The sequence below is a fragment of the Calidris pugnax genome, unplaced genomic scaffold (assembly GCF_001431845.1).
Source record: "Calidris pugnax isolate Ruff unplaced genomic scaffold, ASM143184v1 scaffold135, whole genome shotgun sequence".
Taxonomy (NCBI): domain Eukaryota; kingdom Metazoa; phylum Chordata; class Aves; order Charadriiformes; family Scolopacidae; genus Calidris; species Calidris pugnax.
Window position 1 is genome coordinate 2,253,866 of NW_015090961.1, and position 19,778 is coordinate 2,273,643.

The following is a 19,778-nucleotide window of genomic DNA, read 5'->3' on the forward strand; positions in this document are numbered from 1 at the left end:
ATTTTTAAGCAAACACCAATGCCTGAATAGATGTAGGGACTTGGAAGGTGCTGTAGGAGCGATTTCTGAGGGTTTTACGTTTTTGACTCCAGCATTTTTGAAGACTGGATTAGCAGATATAAATACCCGTGCTGACTCTTATCATTTGCCACGCTGGTGCCTTAACTCCGCTGAAAAGATTTGTCCACTCAGTTTAGAGCTTAAAAATGGGAAGTCTACAAAATCCAGAGCATTGATGGACCATCCCAGATTACGGACTTTGGACATTCACACAGAATTTGTTCTTAGAGGTAGGTGGCCTAGGTGTCCGGTACAGCATACCTACAGCATAAGATCTGCCAGGGTCTGCGTGTCTTAAAATCACATTTTTCTAGTCCTTTCTGTCCCATGCCCTTTCACTGATTTTACATATATCTCTCTACATATGTAAAAATCTATGTATATATGTATATATGCACATAACCAGCAGCAGTGAAACGCAGCAGGAAGAAAGGTGTTTTCAGCATTCCTACGACAGTGTTAAGAGTAAAAAATGAAGGCTACAGACCACCACACAGTGACTTTTCTTATTCCAGAGAAAAATAAAGTCACTTGTGAAAGATTGAGACAAGTGAATGGCCTGAAGCCAAGGATTTCTGCAGATGAAAGCTGAAGAAATGAACCGACTTCAGCACTGCATGTAGTTAGTTCCAAAGAACGCAATTTAGTTACAAAAAAATGACAATTTCCAGGCCTGACACTAATGTGCTGTGCCACCCTTCTTGAAAACAAGTCGTAAAGGAAATTTCTTGGGGTGTTGGAAAATGTTGGGGGAGGGGATAATGTGTATTAGAAGTGGTGCTAAATTCAGAGGAGCAGCTTTGGAATCTCAGTTGCTTTTTTTTTGTTTTGGTCTTTAATGTTGGATTTCCCTTATTCAGAGCACCCAGATTTTGGGTGATGCAAATGCCTTGTTTCTACGCAGTTTGATTTTCCCTTTCCATTGCATCTTCCTTCATCTTATACTAGGCAAGTGTGAACTCATCAAAAGGGTCACAAGCAGCCAACTTCCATGTACCTGCAATGAGGCTAGAGGACTGTGATATCTGCTTGCCACCAGAAGCCTCCTCTTAATACAGTGGGACCCAAGGTACAGGTCACAAGGCCTGTATTGTTCCTAAGACCCTCTAGCACTCCTTTGAACAGGGAAAAATAAAAATTTCTCTCTCAGCTTAGCATAGGGAGGGCATGAAGTTGCCACCGTTGCCCTAGTCGTCAAGGATCACTCCCATAATCCAGCTGACAACATCTGGAGAGAAAACCAGATCATCCCAAGAGGGTGATCATACAAAACATCAGCCCTCTCTTGAGAAGTTACAAAGGAAATAATTGAGTCAACTAATGATGCTCTACTGCCTAAAGCAACAGGACTCAACAAACACAGGGCTCCAAGTACAAGAACCCTCCAGGCCTCCTGGAGCTGCTGAAATCAATACCACAAGATGCTCAGCCCAGCCACAACTCTATTTTTACCATTTGTGCCTAACCTTATGCTGAATGTGTGACCGTGAGCTAAAGTGTTTTTGGAGCAAGACCTGTTCCCTGGTCTGGAAATTCAAGACCAGTCATGGATGGAGAATGACTATGCTGCCTTTGAACTGAGGGTCTTTCAGCTTCCTGAGAACAAGAACAGAAGCTATGCTTTTACTGCCAAATTCCTCTCACAGCATAAAATTTTTGCTTGATTTTATTTGTGTTTCTCACACACCTCGGCTTCCGACTTTCTCCTTCAGCCAAGCCCATTTTGAAAGCAGCTGCAATAATGTCATTACTCTTTTAAATGAAAACCTTGACTCTTCCAGTAATATTGTTCCTCTGGCAAAGAGTGTAACTGTGTTTACCCTGATGGAGAGGTAATTTAATGCTTACTTTCATAATAAGTACAAATGAATGCATCATTATATAGGAAAGCTGTTGCAATTCTGTAATTATCCAGGCTGTTATTTTAAAGATCTCCCTTAATGTCCCTCTATTTTTCACTTGAAAACTCCCATGTCTCATTCTAACTGTGCCCAAACTGCTTCTTTTTTGGAAGAATGCTGATTTCAGGTAAATGACTCCTCCCTGGTGCAGCTTAAAGATGTATCACTCAAGCCTTCATGGTTTAATTTCTGGATAATGTGCATACACAAACACACAAATTGCACAGGGTAAATTTAGTAAGAGAAAATATTGAGCTGAAAGATTTTGTTGTTCATGGCCAACTTCCTCCAGTAGCCCCGTGTTGGTGCTTTCATTCTATGCATAGCAGTGGAGGCACTTCAGCAGTTAGATTTGTGCAATAAGATTTCAAAGCCTATAAAACTTCTAACCTGTCATTTCAGCCCAGTAAAGTTCATGGCAACGTTCCTGGTAAGATTAGAAATGCAGTTTTTATATTCACCACCACTTGTACCTCTGCCCCAGCTGTAAATGTCTCACTGATTCCCCATTCAACCCCAGATCCATTTGAGAGCAATCATCTTTATTTTTAGAAGGAAAAAATGTCTGTAGGCAGAAAGAGCAGTTGTTTTTGTCAAACCTTGCCCACTTATATCCTTCAGTCACCGTTGCTGTAACTCTACTTTTGCCTTAAAAATCACCCCCAAGCAGAGAACTGACACACAAAGAGAGCAACCATGAGCTACTTTGCCCCCATCCAGAGCTCTGGGTACTTCAAGAGAGCTCTGCTTCACCTCATCATGGTACATTCCAGAGGCAGCACACCACAGAGTCACACATGGTGGTGTCTTGTGCTATGTCCATTACTAAAATTTATCAGTACTTCAGAGGAACACATGCAGACACTGACAGACAAGACCAGACCGTCTTGGACAGTGGTCACTCTTCGTAGTAGCAACAAGAGACACATATAAACCCAGGGAGCAAACACTGAGGCACTGATCTATCTTTCCACCTCTCCTCCTGACTAGTTAGGGCAGAGGGTGGATTGCATCTTGGATTATGAGCTTTCCACTTTCATTTACAGAGTAGAAATTGTGCTCTAGAAGTTAAGGCTGCCATGAAGAAAGGTCTTCTTTATTGGAAAATTCTATCACCTCTCTCTTTGTTTCATCTTTTCCTCCCCTAATTCTTATGTGTTCTTTTATAACAGGAGGCAGCATCTGATTTTCTGGCCACAGGATATTTTCTGGAAAGCAGTAGCTTTTAAAAAAAAAAAAAAAAAAGAAAAGACTAAAAAAGAAGAAAGAAGAAGTTAATGAATAAAGTAAGAAATTGCTTACCGTCCTCTGAACAACTAAGACCATGATGGTGGCTATTGCAAAGACGAGTAATGTGACAAGGGCAGCGATGATGAAATACAAACACTTTTTGTTAGTGGCTCCAAGCCTCCTTGAAACGGTGTCTTCACTCATATGCATGGCTGATTCATGAGAGTCCTTCGCCTGAAAAAGTGTTTGCTCTTGTGCCGAGCACATTCTTATATAGCTCTCAGGGTACGCTCTGTATCTCCCCTTGATCAGGTTCAAGTTGCAGCCCATCTCTGCTCCTGGCAGGATTTTCCCCCTTCATCCTGGCTCATGTGATCTGGAAAAAAAACTTCATCACTTGTAGTACAAAGAAAGAGGGACCTGGGGGCGTGAAGCAGGACGCAGCTGTGAAGAGGGGAAGGAGCCTCATGTTCTCGATCAGGGATTTCGCCACGGCAGTCTTGTCTGCTGCAGCGGAGGTTTCTGATGTCAGAAGGTGAATAGTTACCAAGATCTGTCCTCCCTGTGCACCCCCCCACCCCGTCACTGCCTTTCTGTGAAACGGAGAGCTATGCAAATTCTGTTTCGTTTTATGCTCAGTGCAGTTATAACTGGGTTTGGTACAGTGAACCACCCCGGAGCTTTGCCTTCCTGCCACACAGAGCAGCTTCTTCTCAGTCCCAGCAGCGTCCTAGAGCCCCGATCCCCAGAGACCTGCCCTCAGAGGTGACCTGAGGCTTTGAGTTTGTGAAGGTCTGGAGACGTTGGGTGAGATTTTGGTTGAAGTATTTCCCAGAAATGTGTCAGGAAGACATCTTCGACGCAGGAGGCAAGCTCTGGGCAGAGGCATGGAAAGAAAGCGGTCACACTGAAAGTGGCTGCTGAAAGCATGATGTTAGGATGTGGCTGCATTCACCTTCCTGCCGTGGCTTTTTTTTTGCAGCTAGAGAACTAATGCTTGTTTCTGTCCTGTCCTCTGTCCAAGCCATGAGGTTTCTCACAGAAGCTAAATGTGGAAAAACTTTCCTGTGAGGGTGGCAGAGCCCCTGGAACAGGCTGCCCAGGGAAGGTGTAGAGTCTCCTCTGGAGATACTCCAAACCTGCCTGAATGCATTCCTGTTCTGCTCTGGGTGACCCTGCTTTGGCAGGGGGTTGGACAAGATGATCTCCAAAGGTTTCTTCCAACCTCTGCCAGTCTGTGTAATTCTAAGATTTATTCAGCTGGAAATATTCCTACTTCACTCTAGTGTGAAAGGACCAGCCTTTCCTAACCCTGCATTTTTTGTGAGACAACTGTGCTTTTTGGCCAGTCCAGCTGTGAAGACAATTTAGGTGTTTCTGAAAATTTTCAGTCAGATGTGTGTCCTCTTTTGATTCATATCAATGGAACCAGTTAACTCATGTAACATGATCAAAATTACTCTGAGTATTATTTGTCTCAGCTATTCCCGGTTTGGAGATACAAGGACATCAGAGAGGCTGAACAGGTTCTTATCAATGATTCCTCTAGCTCGCTATCTTTCCTTCAGTAGAGAGCAGCAAGAGATGTCTTGGGAAGAATATCAGAACACAAATAGAAGGTAGAGTTATTTATTGAATTTAATTCTCCAGTTTTCTCCTGTTGAGCTTGTGGGACTCCCAAACCAGAGGTAATAGCTTTCTATTTTAATCCAATTCTTCTTTACACCCCTGACACTAAAGGGTCTTGGCATCTTACTACTATCTTTTAATAAAATCACTAGAGCACAGCACTACAAAACCCTCTATAGATTTCTAAAATAGTGTTTTTTCAGAGCATCTCTTATCGCCGTGGAAACAGGCACAATCTATTTTAATGAGAGACAAAGGGAAGCAGCTTCCTCTCCTTAAGGGTGAGACAATAGGGTAACACGCTTGGTCAGGGCTTCCTCAGGAAATCTGTTGCTCAGGCTTGACAGGCTGGATGAGATGGGCCCTCACCTGCTGGGTCCCGCCTGGTCAATGCAAAACCTTGGACAACCACTTGGAGCAGTGATTCTCAGTCACCCTGGTTTTTACTGGAAATTAAATGAGATTTGCAAGGGAAAGGTTTCCACAGTCTTGCCTGTGAAAGTGCATTTGGCCCCTAAAGTCCTGCAGAAGGGCAAACCCACCTTCTGAAAAGCAGACCATGGAGGTCCCCTGACACCGTCGTTGCTCCCCAACCCTCCTTGACAATGTGGCAATTCTGAAATGTGGAAACCTCAAACTACCAAGATCTCTCAGTGACTGGCAACATCTACTGTGCTTGAAAAGCAATTGAACATCTCTTGCTTGTGGCTAAGCAGATACATACCTCAGCAAGGAAAATGATTTTCAAGAGAGTAATGATGGTGTAGTTTTAAGAACGTCACATCATGCTTGGTGTCATGAGGAGGGCACGGTCTTCTGTGAGCTTGTATAGGTTTTGTGGTTGCACATGGATGTGCATGGTTAGCTCTTCAAACTGTAAAACACGTGTGTTGAACTTACTTATAAGTCAACAAATAGATACAGTAGTGGTGGTGACTATAAAAGAAGAAGACATCCGTGAAGGTCAGTGAGGGGAAACGGGGCAGATGCATCCCCTGTGTAAAAAGGTGCAATCCAGATTAAATTTGGCCTGTTGCTTTCTAAGCTAAATTTGTTTAGCCCACTCATACAGCTGTGGACACCCATAGAGTTCAGTGAGTGGGAAATGTGCTGGGAGGGTTACACAATAATCTACAGGAGCACAGAGAACCCACTCACCCAGTGACATCAGGCAAGACAGCAAAAAGGCAAAGACCTGAGATTGCTCCAGGTGACAGCAGGATCTGTGAATGATTCCCCTTTAGCGATGAAATACCTTGAAATGTAGAAGTGAAATACTGCTCAGCGGAGAGAGCTCTACTGTTAAGGCAGACAGTAATTTTTAAACAGGATGATGCTGAAGAATGAAGGGATGCTTCCAAAGCTTGGCCTTTGGCAGTAAATAAACCCCTGCACCTCCCTCTTAAGCAGGGGGTACTGGGGCTGTATACCCTGGCTTGTAGGTGGTGATGCACTTTGAAACGAAACGTTGGTGCAAATGCTCTGTTACCCTGTAGTTCCTAACAACATCACTTTACAAACTCTCTGACACTGTCATCTGCCTGATCATGCCTGATTGCCAGAGCACAGCTCACTGTTTTCATGCCTTCTGGCCAACACTGCATCAGTTCACACCGATTCCGGTTCAGGCGGCTCAATAGCAGGTGCTTACCCTATATTTGCATTGTCACATGCTGCGTGCTCCGCAGCGAAGATCTTTGCATAAAAGGACATAGTGGGAGAAAACAAATGAACCACAAAACCAGCAGTTCTAATTCTTTCTTGGTAGACTCTTTTGACTCCTCTTTAGCAGAAAATTGCAAAATATCCCAGCTGCTTGTTAATATTTATTTATCTACACCTCTGCTGCGAGGAAATAAACTTGCTAAGAACTGAAAACCCATCCACGTGGCCAATGGAAATTCACCCTTGACTGAAGTCTGTAAGAACTGAAAACTTTTCTGAGAGATGTTAATGGCCAATTCTTCAGAGATTCAGCCACCACTGAAATCCAGCGGGGTGGAGTGTATAGGTGCTTTCAGAAGTTTCTGGTTTTATCCTTAAAGGGAACCAAGTGCATTTCTCATCAAAACCACCACTCACATTTGCACCCAGGCAGTTTGCTACCAGACCATTGCTCTTAGCTTTTCAAGATCTAAAAGGGCTCAGAGAAGATGGATGTATACTTTATTATCCCAAGCGATTCCTAGTACCCCCTAATCAGGGATCTTAGATAGCAAAGATGCTATTTGGCTTCTTATCTTCAAAGAGAGACCCCACTACAGATAGAGGTATCTGACTTCAGCTGAGTTGCACCTGAGTGCACACATATAAACATGTAAGCACATGCAGGCACTTGTAAATCACTTGATATGGAAATGCAAAATCAGTAAATTGAGGTTACCGCAAAACGCCATTAGCGCTCAAGGTATGAATCACCTTGTTGTCGGTGGTTTTTAAGTTTTCTCCGATGAATCACTCTCTCATGTTGCACTTCAGCATTATGTTTGTACTCCACACCTCAGCCCGAGCCAAGGGAGATGGGTGCCTGGGCCAGGGCTGACAAAGCTTTTTGTTGGGGTTTTTTTAAATTATATTTATTATAGTGTGTAAATGACGCTCCAGTATCTCACTCCTAACACTGTTGCAATGGTATTGTTGGCTGCTGCCATAAAACGGTCTTTTGAGGGAGATGCTGTGTGTATCTCATCCAAGCCTTCTGCTCCTGAAACATATGGGGAAGGTTTCCAGGAACAGCAATGTTCTTTTCTCATTTTGTTTCTCAAATAAAATTACCGAATAAAAATAGACATCAGACAGGAGGAAAATAAGATGAAAAAAGAAAGATTAGAGCTGCCATTGTGCAGCATTATCTCCTTGGGAAGCTTCATAGTGTTTATTCATACTGTGCAACTGTCTTTCTTGTTCAAAAAAATTACATCATTCAGTCTTGTAAGGCAATAGAAAAACAGGTATATTAAATTAGCTGAAAATTGGCTATAGGGGGAAAACCACCTTTTCATACTGTGAGTGATGTGTACCATCCATCTCTTTTGAAATGCAGGTAGAAACCAGAGGCATTAAGATAGATAATAAAATGCAATAATAAAACAGTACAAATGAAACAGTTATAAAAATGCAATAACTTCTACTGATATGTCAGTGGAATGTGCATTTGCTCAGTACGAGTTACTGGCTGCCCAAACGGTAACACTTCTTCACATAAAACATCTTCCCCAAAGAAGGGAGTTGCCTGATTTGCTGGAAAATCTTTGGTACCCCATGTAACATCTTCCCCAAAGAAGGGATTGCCTGATTTGCTGGAAAATCTTTGGTACCCTTCAGTAGCACTTGCTGCTAAGAGGCAATCCAAGTGGACAAGCTCTTTTCTGGGTACTAAACTCCTTTGTACTCTGATTAATGACTTTGGAGTGAGATGAAGAAGATAATACAAGAATCATAAAATGGGAAGAAACAGGATAATTAATAACATAGCCTAAATAAAAAAAAATCACAACTATTTAGAATGTGATTTTCAGGCATGTCTAGAGATTTCAGACACCTGAAATTCCAGTTATTCTGTTACAAAGCACTGGAAGGTTCTTCATTTCCAGCACGGTTCTCATTAATTCCGGAAAACCAGGCCATTTCAGGGTGATTCAAGCAGCACAATAAAAAATTCAGCCACTCAGAAATATATTCAGACTCTGGGGTCTAAATTCAAAAGAAAGAGGATCCTATCACTTTAAAGTTCATTAAGAGTTAAAAAAAGGACATTTATTGAAATATAGAAAGAAAAGAGGATCCTATCACTTTAAAGTTCATTAAGAGTTAAAAAAAGGACATTTATTGAAGCTAATTAAGAGGGGAAAAAGGGACATTTAGACTTGAGTATGGGTCTTAAAGTCTCTGGACACACCTGAAAATCTTGGCCTAAGCAAATCCTCAGCAGGAGGAAGGTCTAATAAATGAATTATCATAAGTGATGAAATCCACAGAAATGTAGGGAATGGCTCCATTTCATCGTGCTGGACTGCACATGAGGTCTGCAGACAACACACCGTGGCCATGTGTTGTATGAGGGGCAGTGGCACTGAAACCCGATGTATCGATAGGGATAGCAGAGAAATGCAGCACTGAGGTCAGGGTATCATAGAAAAGGATCTTACAGTCAACATGTGTAGGACATTTACAGATGTTAAGTCAAGAAAAGGCCTTTAGAGCATATAATCTGGCACGCTACTCAGAAAAAGGTCATTTGGTTTTACCCAGAAAACCTGGAAGATAGTAATGCTGATGAGCCAGACAAAGAAACATCTTTGAGGTCTGGGTTGTGGGACATGACTGGACTTGAGTAGTGTTTTGTATCTGCATGTGGCCCTCCCACCCTACCCAAAGAAGAGTGTGAGGTATGTAGACATCTGGGGATGCAGATGAGCAAAGGTTTTGGAAACGATGACAGCGCCTTCTTAGATGGAAAGGGGAACTCAGGTGTCTTTGGAGAAATAGATATAAGGGTCTAGGTTAGGAAAGGCATTGCTCTGGACATGTTAGGATGCAATAATAAGTATTTTCCTGTGTGGGAAAATGGAATTTTTAGTAATTGGCCACGGTAAGAAGTGGAATCCTGAACTAAAGACTAGTTGGTCTTATTTATGTCCAAAGCTATTATTTGTGTTCCCTGTGCATTAGAAGTGTGTTGAAAGCTTTTGATTGAACAGAGATGCATGATCTGGAGGTCAGATGGAAAATAATGAAACCTTCATAGGGACCCAATCCTCTCTGTTTAAACTTCACGAGAAGAGCAGAATTACGTCATGAATGAATTTAAAAGGCAGCATAATGTACCCTGATTAGAAATAAAGACCACATGAAAGAATGGTGTTCTACATTTGACAGCTACTAAATCTCCCTGTGTCTTATAAAGAGGGAAATATACAGCCTGCTCAGTGTGGCATTCACACACTAAACCCTGTCGGGAAATAATATGAGAACCAGCAAAAAGCCAAAATCACAACTAGCTCGAAATGCAGTCTATACATCACAGGAAGAGCAGGAATGTAGGGTGAAAGTATATTTATAATTCTGGCAAGCTGAAAGGCTTCACCTTTCTCAAAATAATAGAGCTCCATCAGTCAACTTCTCAGGGAAGAAACTGTGAAATAGTTTATTTTTTCCATCCCTATAGGGCAAGGAAGGAAAGAGTTTGCAAAATTTCTGTTGTGGCATATGTGAGAGTGTTAGCTGCCTTTAGTACCAGAGCTGCCTCAGGTCACCTCACAGTCTGGGATGGTTTATCCTCACAGCACCTATTTAAGGTAGGCCAGTGTTGATGTTTCTCCTCCATCTCCCTGTTAAAGACAAGTAATGAAGCATCAGAAGCTGGAAGTGCCTCTATACAGGCTCAGTGGTTAAATACAGATGTGCACTCGAGTCTGGGGACCCTCTTCAGGTGTTGGTGCCCACAAAGCTCCCTGAAGAGGTCCTCAGGCCTCTACAGTGTTGGTGTGACATGGCCCAGGAGAAAAGCTGCAGCCAAGGACATCTGAACTTAAGTGATCTGCCAAAAGCCACACAAAAAATTGATGGTAAAAAAAGGAAATAAACCCTATCTCCTCAGGGAGACATTCTGCAGATGTGGAACTGGTAGAAATCCTAAGAATGAGGCAAGAATGATGTTTCAAAAACCCTTAAATTATGAAAGTCATCTGGAGTTTTTTTTTTCATGGCAATTAGCCCAAGGTCAGCTTGAAACTACTGGTAGCTTTTGGATATGAGCTTAGGCCTGGGACACCTGCAAGCAGTAGCTGCTTTCTAGTCTCCCATAGTTATAGTTAAAGACAAAATTGACCATACAAAAAGCTGTAAGTTCCCTCCTTGGAGCAGTGTAATGGTTGGCTGCTATCAACATCTCTGCACAGAGCTGTTCAGATCCCAGCCCTATGCAATTTACAATTATGCTAATTTGCAGTTGTGCTAATTTACAACTCTGGATGAGCATTTTTCTGCAGTTAATTTTCAGGGTTGCTTGGCTGCTCGCAATCTCTACTTATTGGCAAGGGGCAAGTTTGTTATAAATATGTTGTATGAAATGCTCCTTGCCTCCCCAGGCCAATTCTGAAGGCAGGCATAGGTGCTTTCTTGGTAAGTGATTCATCCTGGCTTAAAATAGTTAAGTGGGATGAGTCAGTTTGATGATGTTTATGTCCCCAACCTATATACAGAGGAATTATAGAAACAGCCTAGACAACTCCAGGGAAGAGTGGTAACGGTGGGATAAGGAAATCGAGGCATCACTGTGTCACACAAGAGCTGCAACTGGCAGGGCATGATCGCCTCTGGAAAAACTGGCTGTCTATTTACGTAAGCCAGAGAAAATGTATAAGTCACAGGAGAATGAAAAAGCAAAGTCAAAATATTCAGCCTTGAGTGACAGTCCTTCTTTGTCCCTACAAAGGTAAACATCAGGCAAAATACTGCATCTGCCAGTATTTTCACTAGAACAGTTGCTCTAAAAATATCCAAAGCTTTTATCAAAGCTGTATTTCTCATCCACAAGAAGGACATATCCACCATGAATCCTGCTTTGTTTGCCCTCCGTGGAATTAAATTTGGTGTTTCTGTCTTTGATTCCAATCACAATGTACAAAAGCTCTGTGCACTTCCATTGATATTCATAGCATTTCTACTTCGACTTCTCTTGAATTAATGTAACCCAGGAACCTTAGCAATGTCAGTCTCAATTTATGCAGGCTTATGCTGAAAAATTTAATCTTGTCCGTTCTTGAATTCCAACCCCCATTCCACCCCTGAATTCCTTTATTTCTTTCTTTGATGCCTTTATGCAAATGTCTTAGTACTTCCTTGGGCATTCAATACACAGCAGGTTTTTCTGATGGAAAAGCAGGTTTTTTCACCCTGCCCAGAAGAGTTGGACACTGAGAAGCCTGAGGGATAATCAAGAGAACCCATCAACATGAGCCTCTGTACCAAACAGCAGGTGTTTTTCTGGCAATACTACTGCTCTGTACTTTTTCTCCAGGCCTTTCCATGCTGGAGGCCTACGAGCCTACACGTGGATTTCCAGCTGATTAGAGCAAAACAGAAGAAATGCCACAGGGTCAGGCTCAGCCACGCATTCGAAGGTTCTACCTTGAAAACGGAAGTACTTGGGCACCTGTGTGTTCCCACAGCAGCTTGGGAAGTCACAAGTAGCCAAAGATTCATGGGGTCCACCAAAGAGTGGCCATGGTTGGGCGAGTCAGCAGCAAACACCATGCAGAACAACTCCTAGTGGTGTTAAACTCAATTAGCAAACCTGACCTGCGGTTTCATGCAAACCCTTTTTCCTTCTTTTAGACTATATGGGTTCATGCCCCCTAAATTTCGCTCTCAGTTTCAGGTATGAATGAATTCAAAATCTTTAGGTAAAATTCAGCTAGAAGAAACTAACTAGTTTGGACTAGTTTCAGTACAAACCTAAGCAAAACCACAGAATTGCTCATGGTTTCCAGACCAAACCATACATTTCACCTAGTTTTTTGGGGTTTCATTATGAAAGTTTCATGGAGTCTGAAAAAAAATATAAGCATGAAGTTTAAGCACTCTGAATTGCTGTCTATACACTTTTGTCTACTGGGAATATAATGGTTGACAACGCAAGTCTTTGCTCTCCGAGGCCTGGTTGCAAGAAGAAAGGTCTCTGCACTGTATGAAACCCCAGTTGGCTTAAAGTGAAAATAGATTGGTTTATGGTCTTCCTTTGCTCCTGAGCTTTGGGCTTGGTTTTGGCCCTTGTATGGGTCATGTTAGTATAGATTTGAACTTGAATACATACCTGGAAGACAAAAATCAAGGCTTCTTTTTGTCATGGTGGGAAATCTATGGACAGTGCAGGCTTGGCATATGCACATCTACATCTTTTATATGTCAGTGTTTAAAGAGACGGGGAAAATACTAAGGCTCTAGTGTTGTTCTTTCTTACTGATCAGTAGCGGCTTCTTCCACTAGAGAATAAAACTTGGATCATTTCTAAGTCAGGCCAGAGAACTCATCAAGCAATTCCTAGCTCAGTCTACTCATAAGCATGTGAGTGTGGTGCAGCGAGGGCTATGCACAAAAAAGATAGCTTCAGCCTTGAATTCATGACAGTCAAATAGTAGGCAAATGAAAACAGGACTGAGATAAAGGATGAGCAGTAATAGAGATATATTATACTGTAGAAAATTTGTCTTGGAATATAATGCATTTTTAGTGATATATAAGCAAATGTGTGTATTTTTCCTGGATGCATTTCCAAAGGCTGTGTCTCACCTACTGAGCCAATTCTGTCATCCAGGATACATCACTACTAACTGTCTTGCTGAATTCCTTAGAAATTACCTTATTGAGCACAACTGAACCAGGAAACTCGATTAGACCAGAAGATTTCATTTTAAAAGACACCTAGCTTTCATTTCAAAGACTTCAAGTCATGATGGACCTGCCATTTCTTTCAAGAAGTCATGCCAATATTTAACTAACTTCAGTCTCTCAGATTTGCTTCTCTTTCCTATTGGATTTACAGAGTCAGACAGAAAGATAGAAAAGAGGAAATCTTTGGGGTTTTCTTTCACCTCATCTGTCATCCAGTCTCATTTCCATTAATCAAAGCTTTCTTTTTCTTAACTTAAATTCACACAGATCCACGTTCAAATCATCTTCATGCCTCACTTTATTTAAATAAATAAACCTAATTGGTCAAATTTCTCTCATTAAAGGCATTCTGTAGACCCCAAATCATTTGCTCACTCTGGCTACTGCAAGCGTTTGGCAGGGAAAATCTGTAACAGAGCACGTTCCTCAGAACATGCAGGATGGGAAACTGCAAACTGCAGCTTCAAACGGTGCTTCGAATGCAAATAAACACAGCAAACAACTGAAAGTCAGAGGTACCCACTCAAAAGCAAAAGTATCCCATTTTCTCTGTTAAGGGTAATTAGTTTCAGGACGTGTCTTGACAAGATGTTTTGGTTGGTTTTGGTTTGGTTTAGCTGTTTTCTAGAGGGGTTTGGCTGTGGGTAAAACTCAAAGGAAACCAAAGGAAACTTGGTTTCAGGTCTGAGCTCTGCCACAACCATCCCACCAGGCCAGTGCCATGTCACTGGCCATGTCCCACCATCCCCAGCAGCTCCAGGAGGAAAGTGGCACCCTTACCTGGGTGGGAGCTGGGCAAACACATGGCCTCCCCATCTGTCCGCATCCCTGGGAAGAGGTGGATCATTTTGGACGACATGGTAATGACTTTGCCTTGAGTTTCTTAGGCCAAAGGCTGAAGGGACGAGGGTGGGAGGGGACCTAGTGACTGCAAGAGAAGGTTGAATTTGCCTGTTTCTTCTGTGAAAGCTTTGGGAAGAGACATGTTTGAATCCACCATCGAGCAGAAGGACCAGCTAATGCCCTTGGGTCTGTTGTAACACACCAGTCTCCAACCTTTTTCAACCCAGAGGTCAAATCCTTTTACAAGAAAGATCTACCTGATCTCTACGATTTTACAGACAGCAAAACTGAGGCAGAGAATGGAGAAGTCACTAACAGAGCAGAGATGCCCCATGCCTTTCCAAAGCCTTTGTGTCATAGATACAAACATGGACAAGTGAGATCCATGGAGCTACGGTGAGTTTCTACCCTGAACTCAGTTTGCAGAAACACCATCACAGGCCAATGGAAAGCTCCATGGGCGCTTGTAGGTTGTCCCTGCCATCCCAACTGGGCCAGGAAAGTTTATTCACACGAAGCCAGGCCAAGGCAAGGAATGACGGATGGAGTTTGGTGAAGGTAATGAGAAAGAGGAGGTGGTGGTGTAGGTTGTGAGAGAAGATGAAACAGCTTTGACACAAGCAGAGGAAACTTCATATTTGGAATTTCAAAAACTCGACTCAACATTTCTGCCGTAGCAGATAAACATCTATCTGCTTTATTACTGGGAATCATCATTTTCTGTTTATAAATAGAAAAAGCATGTTACCTCATGTTATTTCCTCTGGGGTTTTTTTGGGGCTGGATATATGTGGGTGGTAAACAGGTCGCAAAGCAGTTGTTGTTATTATTAGTCAATATGAAGAAGAGGAGGGCAGGGGCTGAGGCTGCAATGTACCAGATACGGGTTAGCCACAAGCCAAATATAGGTCATTCACTCATCTTCAGTGAAGGAGGGACAGCACAGCCCAACCACTAATCTGTGCCTGCGATTGGTGTTGCGTTGCGATACTATCTTTATTCCTACGAGCATTTTTCTTACCAAAAGACAACTTAGACAGAGGCACAAAGACCTCAAAGTCTAAAAACTAGCAACGAGACATAAAAGCATCGATAAGGAGCCAGACGGGGTTATCAGTGCACTTGTTTTAAGAGAGCTTTTTCGCCTTGACAAAGCCTCGCTCGGGTGACGGTAACAGTAAGCAATGGAAACATGCGGTCTGGGTGGCTGCACACACATGCGGCACGGCGCCCGTGTGAGTCTGCACTCTGAGCAGCCCATACAAAGCCTGAGAGGAAGCAAAAGCACGGAACGATGGTTGTCTGGTCTTTAATGCTCTGTTTTCCAGCCCGATGTGCATGAACTGCCCTTTGCTGGCCTGGAGCACCCTCGGTGGTGGGCAGCAAAGCCTGTCGGTGCTGGTGCACCAAGGATGGTCCTGGAGGGAGTCGGTCTGGCTTTGGGGAGAGGGAAAGGGAGGACCAGCAGGAGCAGAGACTCTGGAGAGGGGGGTCCTGGGGCACCCACAGGCGTTTCTGCATGCCCAGCTGTGCTCCGGGCGTGGGGGAGAGCCTCAGTGATAGCTGGTAGCAAGATGCAAGTTCAGCATTTTGGGAATAGAGTGATTTCATTTTTCTATAAAGATGACGTTTTGTTTTGGAACATTTCATTTGATAGTACTTTGTTTATTCAATATAGTTATATAGCTGGAAACTATGGGAAAAATCAAGCCCTTTGATCTCCGTTTGCTACACTTTGGTGGTGGAGAAAGGGACTTTTGCCTTGTGACACATTTCTAGGATATTTTTTTCTGAATATAGGTTATTATTAAACTGCAGCATTACAACCCAAATACAAAAGCTCGTTCCTGCTCAAATATTTGCATGACCAGTGGTTCTCCAGTGATAGCTAACTCTGTCAGCACTTTTTATTCAGTAATTCAGGAAGACTTCTCTTACTGCCCATCTAACAAATTTCATAACACTTTGAAAACGGATTGGTTTCCTTTGCTTCCTGAAGAGACACCTCAGTGCACCAAGTACTGGATGATGGTGCACAAAGACATGGGGAGAGGGGTCAGGGACTGGCAGACAGGCAAGGCAGGTGGAATATAGGAAGAGGTTGAAGGAGAAGTACGGAGCTGTAGCAATAGGTGAGAGGCTGGATGGCTGAAAGATTAAATCATTGAGTCTGTGGGAATGAAAAGGATGTTCTTCATGAAAACAAGTCTGTAATGACACGGCCTAGAGCCAGGGCTCCCTAATTCTGTCACCATTAAATCTCAGTTGGAAACACTGTCAAATGCACCGGGCTTCCCTGGAAAGGGAGTGTAGGGCCACCAACAAAGGGTTATGACTACTCACAATGCAGCCACACCTAAGAGATGAACTGCTGCACTACCAGTGACTCTATTAAAACAAGAAGTGACTGGGCTGCCTCGTTAGAGGGGGAGCAGCTTCTGCCCTTCTTGCTGCAGCGCTTGAGAGAGGGGCAGAGGGCTGGAGGTGGGGTGATGGGACAGCCATGGGATGAGCATCAAGGTAGGGATGTGGGGGCAAACCACGGGTGAAGAAACTGTATGGGTATGGTCCAGAGCTGGACAGGATATTTACATATATGATTGGAGGACAGAAGAGGAACAGATAATAGGAGGTGACTGGGATAAAGTGGGGACAGTGGAGGCTGTGGACCTGAGCTGACACAGGGGTGATAGGCAGGGGCTGGACGGTACAACCGGTGGTGAGTCACTATGTAGGCAGAGGATGTGGTGCATGGCTCAGAGGAGCGGGGAAGACCCAGCCCCTCTGCTCTGGAGAAGAACCAGCAGCAGCAGGGGGGGACAGCCTGGGGCACAGCTTGGCCAGGCTCCATGGGACCTGGGCATGAGGAGCAGGCAGTGGCCACTGGGGATGGAGACAGGCAGAGATCGGGCAGCTCCTCCAGTGAGTCCTCCAGCAGAGCAGCAGACAGACACTGGTGACTGCGCTTTATTTCGTACGGGAAATCGGTGGTTTGGGTACCATTTTTCTCATTAAAACCAGTGGCTGGGATGGCAGTTTTCCACACCAAGGGGAATTTTCTATAGGCCACCTCTGAGGCTTTTTATCTCTCTTTTTTATTAGAATGTTAAAAACTAAATATTTAGCCTGACGTACAGCTGACGGTGCAGCATAAAAGGAAGGGAAACCAGCTGGGTGGAAAGCAAAATGACAGAGCACATGATGGACCTGCAAATCAAAGCACATCCCATTCATAAGGAGACTGCAAAGTCTGATAAGCTAAACCCTGGTTTAACCGAATGCAGGAGTTGAATGGCAATAAATCTGTTAGATTAATTGAAAGAAGGTAGAGGAAGAGGTTCAAGTTACCACGGAAGACAGTCCTAGACGGTTGCACAGCCCACGGCCTGTGCTTTCAACACTCCTACGGTGGAATCGGTTGTGATAGCCATCTCTCTGAGCAAAGAGCTGGCTTCCATGAAATGCTGTGGCTCTAAAGCTGGGAGAAAATGGTTCGATGAATCATCAGTTCATTGGAAAAAGCACTTCCAGTTTGGCCAAGCCAGTTCATGAATTTGAGTTGAGTTTTGCTGAATGGTTGATGCAAAACCACAAGTGCTGAAATCCTTTGGAAGTGCTGAAACACTGGAATTAAGATTAAACAGTGGTTTGGACACATCTAAGATTAATTGCTTTTACACTTCTGATAGGTTTGGTTCTTGCCAAAACATGGGCTTGGTGATGGAGACCTTGTTCATCATCCATTAACTGACTAAGGTATTAATGCACACCATAACAACTGCAGATAGGATCTCCCTCTCTGAGTAATTCAGGCCACAGATTTGAACAATCTTATCCCATCTCAATAAAACATTATTATTAAATATCACGCATAAGCCATCATACCAAACAATGAATGAAATGATAGTTAAATACCTGGTAATAATTTCCTGAAAGCTGCAAAATTCCCTCCCTGGGACTCACTTTTACAGGATGATTACCTACTAGATAAGTCTGGTAGTTCAAACACTTATGACCTGGACCTTGCAGGAGAACAACAACCCTTTCAATATTAGTTGGATAAGGAGAGAGTCGTAGTTTTATTTTCGTGCCAGGAACAGCAGCAGCAATAGGCACTAGGAAGGTGTGCTCCATACGTACAATAAAATTCTTCTGGAGCTAGCGGATGCAGATTGTCAAGAGCCACTTAATGAAACATCAAATAGGTCACCACCCGCTGTCTTTGGCCACTGCAATGAATCACAGCACTGTAATGAGTCAGCCCAAATCCCCATTTAGCCCGATACACCACCTGCAAGCACAGTAATTAAGTACAAGATGCTTTGGGCGAGAGTATAAGCAACAGGCAAAATATAACGGGCATTCACCTGTGTTAGCTAATTCCCATTTGAGTCCACTTACACACTGTGACAATGAGATCCATAATTTAATCATGCAATCTATAAAGCAAATGTTCTTTTCATTTATTTTAAATGCTTTGAAGGGTTTATTTTCCTGGGGTGCCCCTTAGGCTTGTTAGATAAAGAACTGAATTAATCTCTGTCTCGCTGCCTCCATGCACTCCGTATTTCATCGTGCTCTTTCTTCTCTCCTCTCAGGGACGGTGGTGAAGCCAGAACCTGTTGCATCCTCCAACCCTCCCTGTACTGTCCCCTCTGCCTGGTCCTCTTCCAGACCTTCCAGCTCCCCGCAGGAGGCAGCATCTACAATACCAAAAAGTGCCTTTTCTAGTACATGATAATGTTGCCCAAACACTTGTTGGAAAAAAAAAATAATAGCCAAGAGCATCAACTCTATTGCACAGGACTTTCTCTGTGATCAGACCTTGGTACCGAGAAATCACAGCTGCAGCCTTCTGGGTGCAGGGGATGGATGTTGGAGGAGCTTTCCCTTAATCAAAAGGACCCCTAGACCTGTGCTCCAGCGTTAGGGCACACAGACTGGGCTGGGAGAGCACCAAGAACCTGTTTATTTGGTGGCCGCTGGCTTTGGAGGACACGAGAGAGGTGTCACCCAGCTTTAGACATCGGCACTGGGACTTACCTGCATATTGTGCTCTTTATTTTCCAATCAAGAGGGAGAAATACTTTTCAGAAGGAGTTTGTCTAACATTTTATATCTGTCTGCTTTGTGATTCCTCCTCGGGCAGCAGCTCTCTCTCGGCAGTGACTCAGATGCTGATTCCTTCTGCTGAGGGGGCTCCATCTCTGAGACACTTGAATGTCTGGGCAAACAGAGAGCCCGGCTGTACCAGGGAGAGCTGCCTGAAGTCTCAGACCACGGGAAAGAATAAGGAAAATAAAAATCAAGGTGTGCTCTTTAATATGAGCTCTGTGGGGCAGGCAGAGCTGAAAGGTTGTGACCCCAGGAACAGCCCCCAGCAGCCACTAATGGTGATTGCTTTTGCTGAGGGGGCTCCGTCTCTGAGACACTTGAATGTCTGGGCAAACAGAGAGCCCAGCTGTACCAGGGAGAGCTGCCTGAAGTCTCAGACCACGGGAAAGAATAAGGAAAATAAAAATCAAGGTGTGCCAGAGAGCCCGGCTGTACCAGGGAGAGCTGCCTGAAGTCTCAGACCACGGGAAAGAATAAGGAAAATAAAAATCAAGGTGTGCTCTTTAATATGAGCTCTGTGGGGCAGGCAGAGCTGAAAGGTTGTGACCCCAGGAACAGCCCCCAGCAGCCACTAATGAAACCCCACGAGACAACAAGTGAAAGGAG

The 19,778-nt window shown here is 43.6% G+C and overlaps 1 protein-coding gene across 1 annotated transcript in view; it reads right to left on the reverse strand.

The window, feature by feature from the left end:
* TNFSF8 (tumor necrosis factor superfamily member 8) overlaps positions 1-3,693 on the reverse strand; it is a 31,587-nt gene extending 27,894 nt beyond the window's left edge. Inside the window, exon 1 of the mRNA XM_014952327.1 lies at positions 3,264-3,693. Within this exon, the coding sequence (XP_014807813.1) occupies positions 3,264-3,521 (258 nt within the window). The 5' untranslated portion in view covers positions 3,522-3,693. The remainder of the gene's footprint in view (positions 1-3,263) is intronic.
* Positions 3,694-19,778: the final 16,085 nt, after the last annotated feature.